The 17336-nt window shown below is 43.0% G+C and overlaps 2 protein-coding genes across 5 annotated transcripts; one reads left to right on the forward strand and one right to left on the reverse strand.

The window, feature by feature from the left end:
• Positions 1 to 1001: 1001 nt before the first annotated feature.
• On the reverse strand, positions 1002 to 12038 carry DCLRE1C (DNA cross-link repair 1C). 3 transcript variants are annotated; one of them, XM_078860917.1, is made up of 14 exons: positions 11531 to 12038; positions 8096 to 8147; positions 7292 to 7376; positions 7109 to 7168; positions 6936 to 6991; positions 6441 to 6542; positions 6120 to 6192; positions 5888 to 6028; positions 5286 to 5387; positions 3987 to 4123; positions 3821 to 3875; positions 3649 to 3737; positions 3419 to 3516; positions 1002 to 3245 (listed from the first exon to the last, which is right to left on the reverse strand). In XM_078860917.1, exons 1-14 carry the CDS (start codon positions 11637 to 11639, stop codon positions 2365 to 2367), a joined length of 2040 nt encoding a protein of 679 aa, XP_078717043.1. In that variant the 5' UTR covers positions 11640 to 12038; the 3' UTR covers positions 1002 to 2364. The 3 variants fall into 3 exon arrangements, with proteins under 3 accessions (XP_078717043.1, XP_078717045.1, XP_078717044.1); XM_078860919.1 differs by lacking the exon at positions 5286 to 5387; XM_078860918.1 differs by lacking the exon at positions 3821 to 3875 and having other exon boundaries at positions 3992 to 4123.
• A 245-nt stretch (positions 12039 to 12283) lies between these two features.
• MEIG1 (meiosis/spermiogenesis associated 1) lies at positions 12284 to 16784 on the forward strand. Of its 2 annotated transcripts, XM_078860740.1 has the most exons (4): positions 12302 to 12391; positions 12867 to 12992; positions 14637 to 14776; positions 16417 to 16784. In XM_078860740.1, exons 3-4 carry the CDS (start codon positions 14654 to 14656, stop codon positions 16543 to 16545), a joined length of 252 nt encoding a protein of 83 aa, XP_078716866.1. In that variant the 5' UTR covers positions 12302 to 12391; positions 12867 to 12992; positions 14637 to 14653; the 3' UTR covers positions 16546 to 16784. The 2 variants fall into 2 exon arrangements, with proteins under 2 accessions (XP_078716865.1, XP_078716866.1); XM_078860739.1 differs by lacking the exon at positions 12867 to 12992 and having other exon boundaries at positions 12284 to 12391; positions 16417 to 16783.
• The last annotated feature ends 552 nt before the right edge of the window (positions 16785 to 17336 follow it).

A 17336-nucleotide genomic window follows, 5' to 3' on the forward strand; every position in this document is an offset into this window, starting at 1 on the left:
GCAACAGTTTTTCCCCCTGACATACGGTTCGAGAGATACAAAGTGTGACAAACGGAAGGATGGACACGTGCATTATATACAGAAATCCCTCACCAAGCGTGTTATTTCGCATCCGCGGTAGTTATGTATCCACGGTTTTCTTTCGGCATACCAATTTGCTAACCGCGGGATGGAGTTTTGCGTATCCGCGCTTTAGCACGGCGACCGGCACTTGTAATTCAAAATCACCTGCATCTGTATTTCCTCCGTGCATCATCTCATCTCCCAGCTTCCATCACCAACGCTCTCTCGCATAGTGACTGTTGTCGTGTGTGGACGTTGTACTGTCACGCATTATTCAGCATTTTTAGACCTTCAATTATTAGCATGAATTTTGCCCTTAATCATGGCCCTTAGCGTGCAACCAAGAGGGTGTGCAAAGCCCCTCTTCTGTTTTGAGGTGGTGAGACTCGGTGTTCATTGGAGCAGCCACAGCAGGTTCGGTATCCAGGTATTCTTGATTTAAAAGAATGTAAAAGTTATCCTAAAATCAGCTTAAAATGCAGCCGCGTCCAAGGCACCAGATCAACCATTCCCCAAGATATCTCCCGATTAGTTTATCAGTTTAACGCTTAGGCTTTCGCGACCCAATATCGATCCATCGATCTAACCCAAAAGAACCCTGTATTATGGAAGACCCCTTGATATTTGGCTGTCCCCTTTATGTAGGTGGAGAGCTCTCCCTTAATTAAATTATGCCATTATTACACCCAGCTGTTCCCAAATTACCTTATTTTTTGGGGAGGTACCACACCGCTCAAGCAATCCTGGGTGTGCGTCAACAGCCTCCAGCCCCACAAAGTACCCAGCCCCCAGCCATCGCAACCACAGACGGCAACAGATCACAGAATTTCTCACAACCACCTCCACATTAACTCATTCCTCGTCATCTTCATCACCACCACGGACTTCAACCCTCAGCATTAAAGGTAAATAGCATTACTCGTTTTTTTACTGTTATTTTAACATGTATTTATTTTATGTCATTGTGCATTTCATTTCTTTATTAAAGAAACGGGCAACTTTGGCTTTGACGAGTGTGGCTGCTGCCACGGTTGCCCTTAACCCCCATTTCGAATAAGGCCTTAAGTCTTCTGGAACGTAACCCCCGCGGTTTGCGAGGGATTTCCGAATGTACATATTTGTACCGCCCACCAGACCAGACTCAATTTGCCACTCCGACGACACAAACCAGACACCTCGCCATTTGGTAGACCCACCACACTACTTTGCTGGAACGCAGCAAACATCACCCACCACTCACTTGACACCGACCACCAGCCTCATTGTTTCCATACACCAGACCAACCGATTAGTCACCAAACCCACACACCTATAACATCAAGATTTTTTCTATATTACATCCACGCACCAAACCACTGCATTAATGCACATTCCAGTACACACTACACCACTAAGCTGTACACCATACCACAGATCCACAAAACGACACCTTCAACTGCACTCCACCAAACGACTGGACTCCATAAAACACCACAAAACACCACACCATACTACTGTATTACTTTACATTACCCCACTATGATACAGACTACACCACTTCTGTACACTACATTATTTAACTGCGCGACTGAACACTACACAACAGAAAACCCATTGTATAATTGATGGTTTCCCTTACTCTCATTCACTTACTCATTCCTCCCTCTTTCACCGATGCAATTCTGCCACTCTTCAAAGATTTACTCATTTGCACACATGGCCTGGAGAACAGCAGAACATTTGATTATGCAAAGGACAAAGTCCTTTGGTGTACATATACGCAGATTTGTTTTAGATTAAAAAAAGTTTTTCAGGTAAAACGTATCCTTACCATAATTTTCATTCTTACCTCATACCACTCATTCATTCGCTCACTGCCAACTATATCCCAGCCTCCCATGCAGACTGTCCGGGACCTCCCACTTTGCTCCCTAACTCCTGAGACAGCCATTGCCAAGGATGCCTGTTTTTGGGATGCCTGTTGGTAGACTGATGGCCGAGTCTTCCTACTAGCAGCAAAACATTTTAATTTGCGATGCACACAAGTGATTTGTTCGGCTTCTCGGGTTTAGAATTTTGCAGTCCTCAAGTGCTTTTTGTTCCATGCCCATAACTCAGAAAAAACAGGTCGTGGAAAAACACTTTTTGGCACATCTTCAGGCAGACTTGCAATCAATATAAAATGTCTACACTATCTTTCAAAATGTGGATATGTATAAAGTTCGTTAAAAATGCCAAATACGTACAGCAGGATATGTTTTGGCATGGATTACTATGTTCATTATATACTGATAAAATACATTAATTTTTCAAAGCACATTTTCACCATGAATTGTGCGACCCATTTGCTAGATTTACGTAAATGTCTAATAATTCACGTTCAGGCGGAGGAAGTGTCTCTGGTGTGGCAGAGATCTCAAAGTCTGATGATCCCTGCGAGTCCTGTGGCACAGAGCTCTTTCCGCACACACAGTCTCTGCTGGCAATGTTTGTATGCTCCATGCAGCCTTGACTATTTTCAAGTGGTAATATTTCTTTTAGACCATTATTTCTCGTTGTACACAACTGTTTAGCTTCTGATAATTTAACATTTCCACATTTGATGTCCTCAATATCTGACTTGGCAAGCAATGCCATTGCACTGTGGTCTAATGGAATATCTAAATGTGCTCCTGAATGCATAGCTTGCATATGGGTGATTCCTTCACTTTGAGGACGAACACTCGTGAAGTTGAAATCTTGAGAACTTAAAATTTCTGTGTCCGTGACATCGGAAATGTGTGTAGAATCAGATTGTTGGGAGCACTGTTTACAGCTGCTTGCACAATCATCTGTGTCCGAGTCTGAAAATAGTACAGGGGTGCCAGGGTTGTCCATTGTGTCTGCATATTGACAGCAACCACTCTCAGCAACAACATCAACAGCAGCAGGAGCAGCAACTGTGGAAAAGAAGGCACCCCAAGTAAGTTCGGGACTGATTGTTGCAATATTGCTGCTTGCGTCTTTGCAGTGAGCATCGTCGTTTTGAACAACAGAGGTGTGCTCCTTGGTCGATGTTTCATTGCAGGTTCCATTTCCCTGTCGTCCAGTGCTGCCTGCATTTTCACTGGGTGTGGTGCAGGGAGGTTCATCGGCATTCTGTACTTTTTTTCGACGGGCAGGTGGCTCTGGCGTATCATCAAAAAGATCCAGGAGGCAACTTTCTGAAAAGAAAAGTCATAATGCATTGTAATGATGTGTGCAATGTATTATATAGTTACATGAACTAATTTGTTTCGGAGGCTTGCACATTTGTTTAAGCACTACAAATGTTGCTGTTATAAAATTACGGAATAAGTATGTAATTCGGAAGAGGTATGCAAGATAATAATTTTACCTGCATCACTGATAGATCTTTTTGCACACTCCAGCGATCCAAGTGGCTGGTAATCTGACTCTGCGGAATTCGGCTCTTGATAGGAGTATGGTCGTAGCCTGACAGTTGTTAAAATAAAACGGAAATTGCATTAGTGTGAAAGCATGATTGTTTGTATGTAATATATCTTTATTTTAAGTGCTGTGTGTAAATAACTGTTAATGTTTAAAAACTGCTTTCACAATGCTTACATCTCTTTGATCTCTTCTACAGTTTTGCCCTTTGGAATGACGTTTGGAAAAATGTTGGCAGGCTTAATGTAGGATATGAAGTCTTCTATCTGCAAAAAACACAAAATGCCTCGTTCACAATGCAAGTAGCATGTCAGTTACTTGAGCTATGTTTGTCCTGAATGTTGTGTACCTCGCTGAAGGAAGAGTGGAATGAAAAGCAAGCTCTGTATGATGATTCCCCAGTCCTACAAATAAAAAGAAAAGTCATTGTTTTTCATTATTAGCATAATACATCATACATATATACAACCAAATGTATCTGTTGCCTTTGTATGATCGAAAATATTTTTTTTCACCTCACGATGATTTTGGTCTTCTTGTTTCTCTGTGTGAACCACATTGTTGAAGGTTTGATGCTCATCATGTGAAGTGGCTTTCCGTTGGCATCTTCTTCTCTGCACGGGAGACGGCGTCCTTCACAAAACCCAGCATCCTGAACGCGGCAGAATTAATTTGTTAAAAATCCCAAGAATGCATATTAACAAAATCATATCTGCTATCAATAACTTGCCTGAAGAACATTTTAATCAGTTATATGACCTGCAATGACATGGATTGGAAATACGGACCCAAGTAAAAAGAAACAAAAGCTGAAAAGTGCAAAAAAGTATGGAGACACATGCTTATAATTACATTGAGAAAAACAGGAATGCATAGATGAGACAGTGAATGTGAATCGAAGACATATCGACCGTTACGGAAACTGGACTTGTTCACAATGCATAGCTAGTAGTGGTGATGGGCAATGATTGCATTGGTTGGAGAATGGCAACCAAAGGAGAGAATAAACAGAAAAGGATGTTCACCATGGAAGTGGAGCAATGAGAAGTTAATGTTGAGGACTGAGATTAATTGCGGCATTGCAAGGCTACAAGGAATAGCGATGGGCTGGAGAGGCCTGCTGTGGATAGACAATTGATGACGACGATGACAAATGTAATGTGCCAACAAGTCTACACTTGTAAGGACGAGTTTTTGACGCAGGTTACATAAACATGCTTGCTTTGAAGAAGATGTTGCAGTCTTTTTGTAAGCCTGATAAACAGTTGCTGGTGATGATAATTGTTTTTTTACCCTTTAATCTGGCAACAAAACTGACACCTTTTTTTACGAGGAGTCATGTTTGCATAGACCACAATACCTGCAGTCATAATGCAAACAAAAAACATAACTCTGATAATGTACGCACTGTCCTTGAAGTTGATTGGTCCACACCCGAGACAGCTTTCCTTAGAGCCTAGTCTCACATGGGTTGGACCAGATGACGCCAAAAGGCGCACAACTCAAAGACAATGCACCATCAGAGTATGAGAGCTCGGGGTAAGCATTTACACCATTGGTACCTCATTTGCCAGTAAAAAATATGATAATTGGTTTTTTACCCTTTTATCTAGCAACAAAACTGACACCTTTTTTACGAGGAGTCATGTTTGCATAGACCACAATACCTGCAGTCATAATGCAAACATGACTCCTCGTAAAAAAGGTGTCAGTTTTGTTGCCAGATAAAAGGGTAAAAAAACAATTATCAGATTTTTTACTGGCAAATGAGGTACCAATGGTGTGAGTTGCTGGTGATGTTTGAAGTATGGCACCTTTGGAAAACGGCAGGCGTGGATCTGAGTATTGCTGTCATGAGTCACATGATCCAAAATATCAGGCATGTTCTGAAACATCTCCAGGTACCCCAGGTGCACCTACCACACACGAACACACACAAGTCTCAGTTCACAATTGGTACCAGGAAATATCAAGCTTAATAGGCGAATCCTTATATTTTGATGTTATAACCTGTCTTTTTATCGATGTCATATCAAGTATCTTCAGCATATCTTTATTTTCCCTTCAACAATGCAATTATCAATGCAACATCGAATGGAAACGGCATAAAAGTGATAACGTCGTGTGGTTAATGGATGAGCGTTATGTCTAGTGAATTAAATGGACTTCATTGGAAGTTATTACTTCGTGTCATTTTGATTAAAAACATATGTCAAGATATTTTCACGTATTTTTTTAACATGTGTGTCGAGATTCCCCATATATGCCAAGTATGACATGTACTATCTCGTGAAGTCAGAGATTAGTGGATTCTGAGATTTGTTAAAATGTTGGATTTGAAAGACAAACTTTACATCATTGGTGAACCATCTATTTAATGCTTTAATAAGGAATGCCACAACAATCAATCCCATACCTTTTGACCAAACTCCCGGCTCAGGTGAGTGAAGAGGTATTCATAGCCATAGGCTGCCTTGCAGTTCAGCCAGATCACATGTTGGGGACTTTGTGTAATCCAACCACGGACCAGATTTAAAATTCCTTTTAAACAATCTTCCTGTAAAAACATAATGTAATTACATTTTACATCAAATTTACATTTTACATGTTAAGTGTAATAAATATAGGTATTGTAGGGAATATCTTACCCGGCTTGGAATGTAGTAGCACACTGGGTCACAAAATGTGGTATCCAAATATATGCTTTTGATACGTTTAATCCTGAAGTAAAAAATGAAATACAATGACACGTTAGATATGTTAGATATCAGTGTTAATAGCCATAAGAAAACTGTAATCAAACATAAAAAAAATCCACGTTAAATTCAAGTGAGTAAATAAATATAAGCCATATTTGTGAATGCCACAATTGAGCTGTGGAACCCTTGAATTTAACATTACCCATCAACAATGCTGTGTGGACTCAGCATTGATATGCTGGAGCACTGTGTGGTGCGCACAGCACTTGCCTGCCAGCTGAGTGCAGGGCCCCCATGCGGGAAACCCCTCCACGAGGCAGCCGGAAATCACCCGTGTAAAGCACCGTCCCATGGTCCCCTTCAAACAGGAACCTGCAAAGAGAACGATCCGTACAATTGATCATATGGAGATATGTCTATCATGCCACTTACAAATCAAGAACCAAAGGTAGAACAAGGCACAATACACCATGAATATTTAAATAAATGCAACTTTTGTAAAAGGAAGGTTAAGAGTTTTGAGAGATAATTATCTTACTTGTGATGTAGGCAATGTTTTTTGTGATTGGCATGAAGACATTCCAATGTGACATTTACTTTTTGCTGCAATGAGCATGTGGCAATAAGTAAGGTTCACCGGCAAATTGGCGCAAAAGTGAAAACGCAAAACGACTGGTCTATCCGAATGCTCAATTGTTGTTAACAGTGCACTAAATTTAAACATAATCATTGTAATAACTATGAATGTCTATGTGCAACGCTCACATGACGGAGCCTGGGCAGTGACCCGCCGGAAGAAGTGTAACCACCAAATCTGTTTTCTGAAAAATAAATACAATGTATTAAGTAAAAATTAATCATCTGGCCAAATGTCAAATGTACATACATGTTATTGTGGGTGTTTGGTGGGGGATTCGTGTGCAGTTGCAGGAAGTTACTTGTTTCGTTTTATCATCTGTCAGGGAAATCTGGGTCGGAGTGTCCACTTCAATTGCTACCTTCAACAATGCACAGCACAATTGGCATTAGTTAGTCAGTGTTTAACTTCCGTACTTTACGTGCCATAATACGTTTAATAACTCAGAAATGTGCGTGCATGGTGGCCGTTAATATTAACTTACCGTAAACTGTTCAAGGAAACGATACCTCCAGTTGCTAAGCAGAAGCTCCCGGGTGACGGGTGAGCAGTAGAGATGCAGACCTGGGCTGAGAAATACTGGCTGGTGAGTGACTTTACCGAGCTGAACTGCATTACCACATCAATTACACTGGTCAACAACAAAAAAACACATTTGTTTCTGGCCTGGACTTTTGCAGCTGTTTTAGACTAATTTCAGGGTGCTGATTCTAAATCTGATCTCAGATTTGCTCTATCACATCTCATTTTTATGCTATCGGCATACCCCATTTTCATTGATTTTACCCGAAATTAACTGTCACTTATGATTGCAAGTTGTTGCGAGTCAGTGACTGCTTTAGTGTTAAAATATGGTGCTGTATTTTTAGGATAGTGTTTATGATATCATTTTATGTAGATATCCACATTTATTTAATATTTTTCTTCTGCAGTTTTTATTGAAAATACAATATTTGATATCTCAAAAACCTGATGTGATAGACAAAAACTGATGCCAGATTTGGAATCAGCACCCCAAAATTAACTTAAAACCGTTGGAATACCTTATGCCAGAAAAAGTGTGTTGACCAGTGTTATCAAAGTGAAATATCTCCGTGAAAAAGTCTGCATTCAGATTATAAATCAACATCTGTCAATGTGTGTGCATTGTGTCAAACTTGTGTTGTTAACATGAGTTGGAGTAAAATGGAACAGTCACACTAGTAACAATTAAAGTTAGCATAGTACAGTTTCTGATTTACATTAACATATATGACTGCATTATTATCGAGCAGGTAATACAAATTACCTTTTCTCAAGCTTTTTTCTCAGTGCTTCCGAATATAATCCCACCATATGATCTGGATCAAAAACAAAAATACATCAACGTGTCAATGTATTCAATTACAAGTGACTACTAAACAGTAACATTGCTGTAATTTATTTGATATGGCAGTAAGATATGAAATGATAATGCACATCATGTATTAAGATGTACATGCATGTCTTAATTTCATAATATATTAGGTCAGTTACGAAAAAATATATTGTTGGTTTCATCTACAATATTGTTAGTACAATCTGTTTTTGATATAACTGACGTTTGTGAAATTGTGCCTAACGAAGCTTAAAACTCGTAGACAGCTTACGGAGCTCCTGTTAAGAGATATATAGACGGTACATTCTGCATAGTTGCCTACAACCAGTTGCGCCCGATCTGGTTGGATCCTGGAAGGCAAGCAGAGTTGGGCCTGGTTCGTACTTGGATGGGTGACTGCCTTGGTTTAGGCTTGGGCTGTGACGTGGCCAGATGGAAGTGCAGCAATTGATGCTTTAATAATTGTTCCATCCTTGTCATGGGTGCAATATCTATGGGTGCCCCGCTTTCCTTATACATGCGAAACAACGATTTATGCAATTGTCCAAAGAAACCAATGAAGGGCCCTTCTGAAAAAAGACTTATCGACTGAGTGAGGCATTTCTCGGTTAAAATGGCATTATGGGTATCATTACGTCTTGAGTCGCACTTGCATTCAAACAATAAAAAAGTGATCGTTAGTATTTATTATCCGCAGGACTATTCTATTTGCTGCCAGAACCTATCCGCGGGGAATTCTGTCATTTGCTGGACAAGTATCGCGGATGAGGATCATACCTGTCAACCCCATATCAGTGCCTAGCTTATTACACACCAATTCAAACGCTATTGGTCACCCCGTGCGCTTATAAATCTCAACGTTCATCCTACAAAGTCCCATTACAAGGGAGAAACACAAACAAATAGACAAAAGGACTTTTTTGCCCGTATTGAAACGGCTGTACGCCGTGTGGACCTGAAAACTAAATTCCCATGGACAAAAATACGGGCTAACCGTATGGGTTGACAGGTTTGGAGGATTCACCCGGAACTGGCAGAGAATCAGACATCATCCGCGATGGCCCGAGATCTCCTGTCCCAACTTGATGATGGTGGCGATAAAGCAGAATCTGATGCTGCTGATAAGAATGACCATGGGGCGGATAAACTCTGATAACAGAATAGTAATTCGCTACCACTTTCCAGGGGGTAACATCGGGGCCGTCCATAAATTACGTCACGTACCTAGGGGGGGGGTCAGACATTTGTGACGATGTGTGATGGGGGGGGGGTGAAAATGTGACGTCACATAAAAATGCACAACTTTAAATAGATATAGACAACACGTTCGACTTAATTAAATGGACTTTTTAATGTTTTCTCCTATAACATCAGAGTGCAGCGCCACATTAAATACGCACTACAATGACAATAGTTTAAAGCGATTTGAAGCATGTTTTATTTTTTTGGGGGGCAGAGCTTTGTGACGTCATATTTGAGGGGGGGTCTGACTTTTTGTGACGCCGTGTGACGAGGGGGGGTCAAAAATCGTCCAAAATCGCGTGACGTCATTTATGGACGGCCCCATATCCGCGAAACAGGCGCGGATAACAGGAAGAAACACTTTAAAGATATCCTGCAGACTGAGTTTTTAATTTTTTATGTCCACACGGATTATCCCATTTAGCAATTTTCTTGACAAAGGAAATCCGTTATTGATGTTGTTGAGTACAGTCGAAACGAAAACGTCCATGTAACAGAGAACGAATACAGGGTGGTGAAGGAACATGATACAATACTACTAGAGTAGTTACACAGCACGAGTTTCCACGGACAGATATTCACGTCGCGGAAGAGAGGCGTCAAAGATGAATAATATCAATAAAGAGGTTCAAGTTCATTCAAGTTCATTTATTAGGTATAGCCCTGTGAGCCATTCGGCTCTTGAATCGGGTGCAACCGCAACAAACAAAAAACAGAAACATGAACAAGAAAACATCTTAAAGTGACTATGTGACTAAGTGCAAACAGAAAATCCAAGAAAAGACAGCAAAATATTGCAGAAAAAGCACCGTACACCAACACTGTGTGCAAAAATCCCAGTGGGATGCAAGTCAAACAACAACAAGCACAAGACAACTTAGATTAAGGCCATCCGTCTAACTCTGTACTACAACAAACAAACATGGCCAAACCAAAAAACGTTTCGAAAATCACCAAAATAAAGCCATAAAAGCAATGAAACAGTGATCATAGGAACAAGGTCGTGGATAAGAGGCGCTCCACTGCTGGACGTTTGCAATAAAGAGCTTTATAGCTCTGCGGATTCCTCCAGTATAACACGTTCTGATACTCTTTGGTTCTTTCGGTAAAGTCACGTAGGTAGAAAATTAATAATCGATCTCGACGTATCGATCGCAACAGCAAGCGACCGTCTTGAGGTGAGAGATTCAGACTGCTATAAATAATGCCTCGTCCACAGCAGTTCGATTCTCTCACCTGAAGACGGTCGCTTGTTGTTGCGATCGATACGTCGTGATCGATTATTATTTTCCTTCTCATAATAAACGTTTTTGGGTTAAATCACGTTATTTATAAATGTGTCGTAACCCTCAATAATGTTTCTACCGACGTGACTTTACCGAAAGAACCAGAGACTATCGATTGCTGCAGTCACGAACGCTTCAAATCAATATCGAACATTCGAATTCTGCCCAATTCTGAACGCGACTTCGGCGTTGAGAGAGGCCCGCAGCTGCCCCCCAATCGACTCATTGATCTGCTCCCGGCACCTATCGGTGTCCCTGCAGCCGCCCCCAAATCGACTCATTGATCCGCTCCCGGCACCTATCGGTGTCACCGCAGCCGCCCCCCAATCGACTCATTGATCCGCTCCCGGCACCTATCGGTGTCCCTGCAGCCGCCCCCTAATCGACTCATTGATCCGCTCCCGGCACCTATCGGTGTCCCCGCAGCCGCCCCCTAATCGACTCATTGATCCACTCTCGGCACCTATCCGTGTCCCTGCAGCCGCCCACCAATCGACTCATTGATCCGCTCCCGGCACCTATCGGTGTCCCTGCAGCCGCCCCCTAATCGACTCATTGATCCGCTCCCGGCACCTATCGGTGTCCCTGCAGCCGCCCCCTAATCGACTCATTGATCCGCTCTCGGCACCTATCGGTGTCCCTGCAGCCGCCCCCCAATCGACTCATTGATCTGCTCCCGGCACCTATCGGTGTCCCCGCAGCCGCCCCCCAATCGACTCATTGATCCGCTCCCGGCACCTATCGGTGTCCCCGCAGCCGCCCCCCAATCGACTCATTGATCCGCTCCCGGCACCCGTCGGTGTCTCCGTTCGACGAACGAATTCGTTCGTCCACTCACCCTGGTGGCAGTGGGACAGAAAGAAAGCTCTGGCGTTGACGTTGTCTCTGTCGAAGCGGTCGATGGACACGGATGGATACTCCGCGGTTTTGCCGAGGAACGAACTCATGGCGGAAGTCCCTGGGCCGTGAATCGCTCTCCACCCTCACCCCACCACCATCCACATCGATTACAATCGATACGGTGCTGCCCAACGCACCTTCGCCCACAAGACATCATCAGTGTGAGGGCCCCCCCACGTTTGAAACCATCGTGGTGAGACGATGATGGGGGTTGTTGTCACATTCGTGTTCAGTATTGGCCGCACTAAAGGCGAGCAGGGCCCGTGGGCCTTGCAATGGAGAACGCTGCTAAGTGGATTATCTAAAAACGGAATTATATTGCGTTAAATTTATATTAAAGTGAAATCGCATTAAAATTTGTATGAAATCGACGAAGTTTCGGGCAATTATTTGGTAGGGCCCCCTTGGTAGCACACAGCTCGCGCGGCTCGTTAGCCAATCAGAACATCGGCTCGCGCGGCTCGTCAGCCAATCAAACACATCGGCTCGCTCGCGGGCTCGTCAGCCAATCAAAAACGTCGACCCGCTCGCGCGGGCTCGTCAGCCAATCAAAGGCGGCGTCACAACCGCCCCTCCTCCCCTCTCCCCCCGCCCTCTCGTAAGTACTGACGACGCCGATTGGTTGATGTTGGTACCAATCCGCCTAGCAACGCGACTCCCGATTGGCGAAGCGCGAAGGTTGCCCCTGGTTACCGCCATCGCCTAGCAACGGCTTCGTAAACAACTTGACAACGGCGCTTCCTATCGACCGGCGACCCTCTTCCCCGAGTGGATTTGGCCGCTTGCAACGTCAAGGAAGGTATTCATTGTTCGGATTAAAAGGATGTTGGATTGATTGAACAGCTTCATAATGTCTCGGTGGTAGTTGCTGGTTTGTCTCGCGTGTTTATAATCGCTAAGTTTTTAACGCGCAATGGCGTTTGACTGTCGCTCTCTGTAATAAAGTCAATAAACTCGAGCGGTGGCGCAGTGGTTAGCAACACACACTCTGTGCAATGAACCAGAGATCGATCCGAGGCCACGGATAACATCAGTGGCTGGTGAAGCTGGAATGTTCAAACAAGAGTCAAAATATTTATACTGGATGAATCCGATAAGCGATAAAGCTCTTTTTCACATGTCCCAGTGATCGACAAGGCGTGGCAAATGGGCATTCATTTAATTGCGGATTCACAATATATGTAATCATTCATTGTCATATATATTCTAGCTTTAACTACCCGGCTTCGCCCGGGACTTGGATTCACCACGCCCGGCCGCCTTTGTCTCCCCAGTGGCGATGTTCACACACCACACCAGTTACTCGTTTGAGGCTGAGTCGACCTAGGGGTGGCCCAGGACCGGTTCAAATAATCGTCACCGGTGGTGGCCGTGAGCGGGAGTCGAACTCGGGTCGCCGGGTTCGTAGCGCAGCGCGCTAATCACTACACACCTGCTGCCCCCACATACACGTGCGCGCGTCTATAGGTACACATACACGCGCTTGCTGCAGACACTCACAACTTTCAGGGTGCGTACGGCAGTAAACGACTGTAAAAATAAACCAATGCGTGACATGAGCAGGCACATTGCGTGACGCTTCCTCATATGGGTCACATGACAGATGTGACGTCACAGATCATTTGCCGTGCAAAATATATGCATAATTGTGCTCCCCCCCCAAAAAAAAAAAATACAAGTCTATTTTTATAATTTTAGCATGGTGTACAGTCTGGAAAGTACCCACATGGCAAATTTAAAGTTTGTTGCATGTCGGGAAGTATGCTAAACATTTCGAACGGACACATTCACAAATTTGCCTTTTTTATATATATATAGATTCCAGAACAATCATAATAACATTCCGTATTTAGATGTAATACCCGGCGTTGCCCAGGCCAAAAAAATATTTCAAAAGTACTCTTAAAAATCTAACAGCAGTGCGTACTGACTGTGGTGGTACCTGCTATGATTACAGCAGTGCATACCGACTGTGGTAGTACCTGTTATCACTACAGCAGTACATGCTGACTATAGCAGTATTTATCGACTCTATAGCACAAAGTACTGACCTGACAGAGTGGCGTGGTGAGGCCTAGTCCCATGCAGAGCCTCCGGCCTCGCCTAGATTGTCCAGCCGGCCGAGGTGGCACCTTGTCAGGCTGGGGCTGGGCTGCTACCCCTGACTCCCCCCCCCACCCAGCCACGATCTCCCCGGCCGCTCTGCAGTAATATCTAGGGCCTATAGTGGTAGCCTGTAGCGACTGTGTAGTAGTAATAACTGCACGCATCGGGGTGGGGGGGACATCACACACTGAAGAATTAACGTGAGCGTTTAGTGTATTTTTATAGCATTTTTTACGCGAAAGAAAATGTCCCCCTCACTCCCACCGAAGGCGTACGACTTGGCATGGACCGTCCCCCACACCAAAGGCGCGTGAGTTGGTATGGTCGTGCACGCGTCATAAATAAATAAAAGGTAAGCGCACAAAAATCGCACTAAATCGCTAATTAAACTAATTTAATGTTGACGGATGTGAAAAAGGAATAACGCTTGCTTACCGCAGGGCTTACGGCGTGGTACCTGGCTATTTTTGTTTTACGTAACCCCACCGTTGTAGAGGCAAATCATTTGCAAGCGCGCAAACACATGAACCCACAAAAAACCCACAATTTTTTTTTTACTTTTATATAGATACCTATATAGATACCTTTAAAAACACCAAATACAAATACAAAGACCCCCCTTATAACCTGTCAGGGCAAGTGCTGTTTGCAATCACCTACGAAACTGAATTGAAGGGGGTTATGTATTCAGCTCCACAACCTACCGGTCTTGGCTTCTCAGTGCCGATGTTTAACTGAGTCGATCTAGTGATTCCCAAAATAGGTTCCTATACTATAGTACTTAGGACCATATTGGTGCTTTATGAGGCCCAGAATTGAACGGAGAATTAAATGTGAGCTTCACGAACTACGACGAAAATGTTAGAATATGTTATCGCTCTTTCTTTATGTTTAAATGTAATCGTGTATATTTGTGTGAATGTTGGAATATTCTGTAGGCGGAAGTCGTTCCGTGATGAATCCGAAGACAATGAGCCGGGCAAGGTCGTGGAGCGAGGTGGTGGAGGATCTTTACCGCTTCCAGCAGGCGGGCTACCGTGACGAGACGGAGTACCGCCTCGTCAGGAATGTGGCCGAGGTCAACTGCAATGGCACACTCAAGCCAAGCTGCCACATACATTACCATTGCTGTGAAAACCCACACGGGTTACCCCCCCCGTATTCTTGTGCAGGGAAATTTAGTGTCCAGGTCCATACGGTGTACAGCCATTTCAATACGGGAAATTTATTTTCGTCTTAAATTTGGATTTAAAGCTTTCGTGACTGCAGGGATTCATCTTCTTGGTTCTTTCGGTAAAGTCACATAGAAAGGAAATAATAAAATAATAAAAATAAAACATAATAAAATAATTCTCACGACGTTTCGGCCACAACGCAAGCAGCCGTCCTCAGGTGAAGACCATTCAGATGCTGTCTCCCCGACAGACCTGGTCTTCACCTGAGGACGGCTGCTTGCGTTGTGGCCGAAACGTCGTGAGAATGATTTTATTATGTTTTATTTTTATTATTTTATTCTTATTTTAGTGTATTTGTGTTTCTGCCTTGTGATGGGACTTTGGAGGATGAACGTTGAGATTTATAAGGGCACGGGGTGACCAATAAGGTCTGAATTGGTCTGTAATAAAGTAGGCACTGATAATTATCAATAAAGTAGGCACTGCTATAAGGGGTTGACAGGTATGCATTACAGTACACACTGCATCTGAAAACGATATACAGTTATCGTGGGGCATAGGGCCAACTGATGAAGCAGGTTCATGGTATATATTTCTAAGTTAAGGTATAAATGACGACACTTTTATATAACACAACCAGTCATAGATGACGAAGCGCAATATGACATTTGGGAACACAATAACAAGGACTTGAACAGAGGCAGGCAGTGTGAGTCAGAAGCACGGATTGCCAGAGAAGGGAATTCTAGGTCATGATGGCAGCAGCAGAGAAGCACCAGCCACTCATCTAACTGTGGTTGAAGTTATTTTTTCGTGAAAGGGTCTTGCTTGCTGAAGTGAAGAGCACGTTAAGCGTGGTAGAGCGAGACGCAAGCAGAGAAGTTAGCTGGAGCAAGCCTTTGGGAGGTTTTTGAGTAAGGTGAGGGCGATTTATAATAGACTTTTCCATGTGTTTTTCAAGTTTGGCTTACACCCACCTTTTCCGGCCGACTGATGTGCTGTGTTTTTATTGTCATTAAATAGGCAAAAAAAAACTAATCGCTGTTATTTAGTATGTGCGTATCATTGGTGTGTGTGCTGGGCTGACACAATTGTAAGCTTCGTTAATTAGTAAAAAGTATAACTGGCTGTCAGTCGCACCATTGAATAATTCATCACTTAAATTGTATGCGCCAACTGAATGACCTCACTGGAGCACTTGACTATGACTTAAGTCGTTTTACCTAATTTTCGAAGCTTCATACCTATGTCAAACACCCAGTAAGTATTTACAAGATACAAACCATGTGTTGTGTCTTCCTCTGATTACTAATACATTAGTTGCAACTGCACTACGAATGCCATACAACACAGTTGTATTAAATTATACAGTACTGTGTCATATTTCACATACAATTTAAGACGTCATTTACATTGCATTTTCCATAAATGAAAGATTCCGGTATAAAAGAGATGCACGTCTTCACTGGTACCATCACCAGGTGCTGAACAATGGAGACGCATTCGTGTAACGTGTGGTTCACGCTTGTGTTAATATTTGCAGGTGGACCGCTGGCCAGACACAGGCTACGTGAAAAAACTTCAGAGGCGTGACAACACGTTCTATTACTACAACCGCCAGAGGGAGTGTGAGGACAAGGAGGTTCACAAAGTCAAGGTGTATGCCTACTGAGAATGGGTCTACTTTCATGACAGCTCCATGTATCATATTGATTGCCTCTACATCTACTTTGAAGTAATGTAAATGTGAAATGCTTTTATTAGAATCATTGGTAGAACTGCCTTAGCGAATCTCACTTGCTTTTTTTTAAAATGTGGATTACAGATTATGTTGACCTCATTGATATAAATAATGCATGTACTAATGGTGACTTGTTAATAAATTCATACTTAAATGTTATTGAATGTGTATTTTTCATCGACACGTGATGATATCTATCATCAATCCATGTGCGCTCCACCAATAAAAAAAACATTTGTGGTTACAGCGATCTACTAGTACAGTACACACCACTATGCAAAATAGCAATAACAACAGCATACCTGGCACCTCCCCATGTAACCATAGAAGATGCAACATGTGTATCTTCACATCAACTGATATATGGACCAAAACACCCATGGCATAATTTATGACACTCTACGTTTACATGCACCAATCTGGCTTATTGCATCATCACGTGAAAACCCCACTGTGGCCTTTGCAAAATTGGCGTTCGATGTGTCCAACATCTTCTATCAACTAGCCATGGAAATATGCCCAAAGCAGTGGCGTGTCACTTCAACAGTGGGGACCATAACTGCAGTAGCATGTCCGTGCATGGTGAATGTCTTTTTCTATGGTGGAAATGACAGCAACAAAAGGACAGAAGGCCATCTCATTCAAACTGAATACCGTTCAGCCAGAAAGACGGGATGAATGCCTCACATTAACTTAATACATAGTTGAATAAATAACTGCTG

Source organism: Lampetra fluviatilis, chromosome 11 (genome assembly GCF_964198595.1).
Source record: "Lampetra fluviatilis chromosome 11, kcLamFluv1.1, whole genome shotgun sequence".
Classification (NCBI taxonomy): domain Eukaryota; kingdom Metazoa; phylum Chordata; class Hyperoartia; order Petromyzontiformes; family Petromyzontidae; genus Lampetra; species Lampetra fluviatilis.

Coding starts and splice junctions, on each gene's coding strand:
- DCLRE1C (XM_078860917.1), bottom strand. CDS start 11,639: ATGAGTTCGTTCCTCGGCAAAACCGCGGAGTATCCATCCGTGTCCATC. Junction 7,377..8,095: donor AGAAAAAAGCTTGAGAAAAG/GTAATTTGTATT, acceptor AGTATTTCTCAG/CCCAGGTCTGCATCTCTACT. Junction 6,543..6,935: donor CACTGCCCAGGCTCCGTCAT/GTGAGCGTTGCA, acceptor TTCTCTTTGCAG/GTTCCTGTTTGAAGGGGACC.
- MEIG1 (XM_078860739.1), top strand. CDS start 14,654: ATGAATCCGAAGACAATGAGCCGGGCAAGGTCGTGGAGCGAGGTGGTG. Junction 14,777..16,416: donor TCGTCAGGAATGTGGCCGAG/GTCAACTGCAAT, acceptor TAATATTTGCAG/GTGGACCGCTGGCCAGACAC.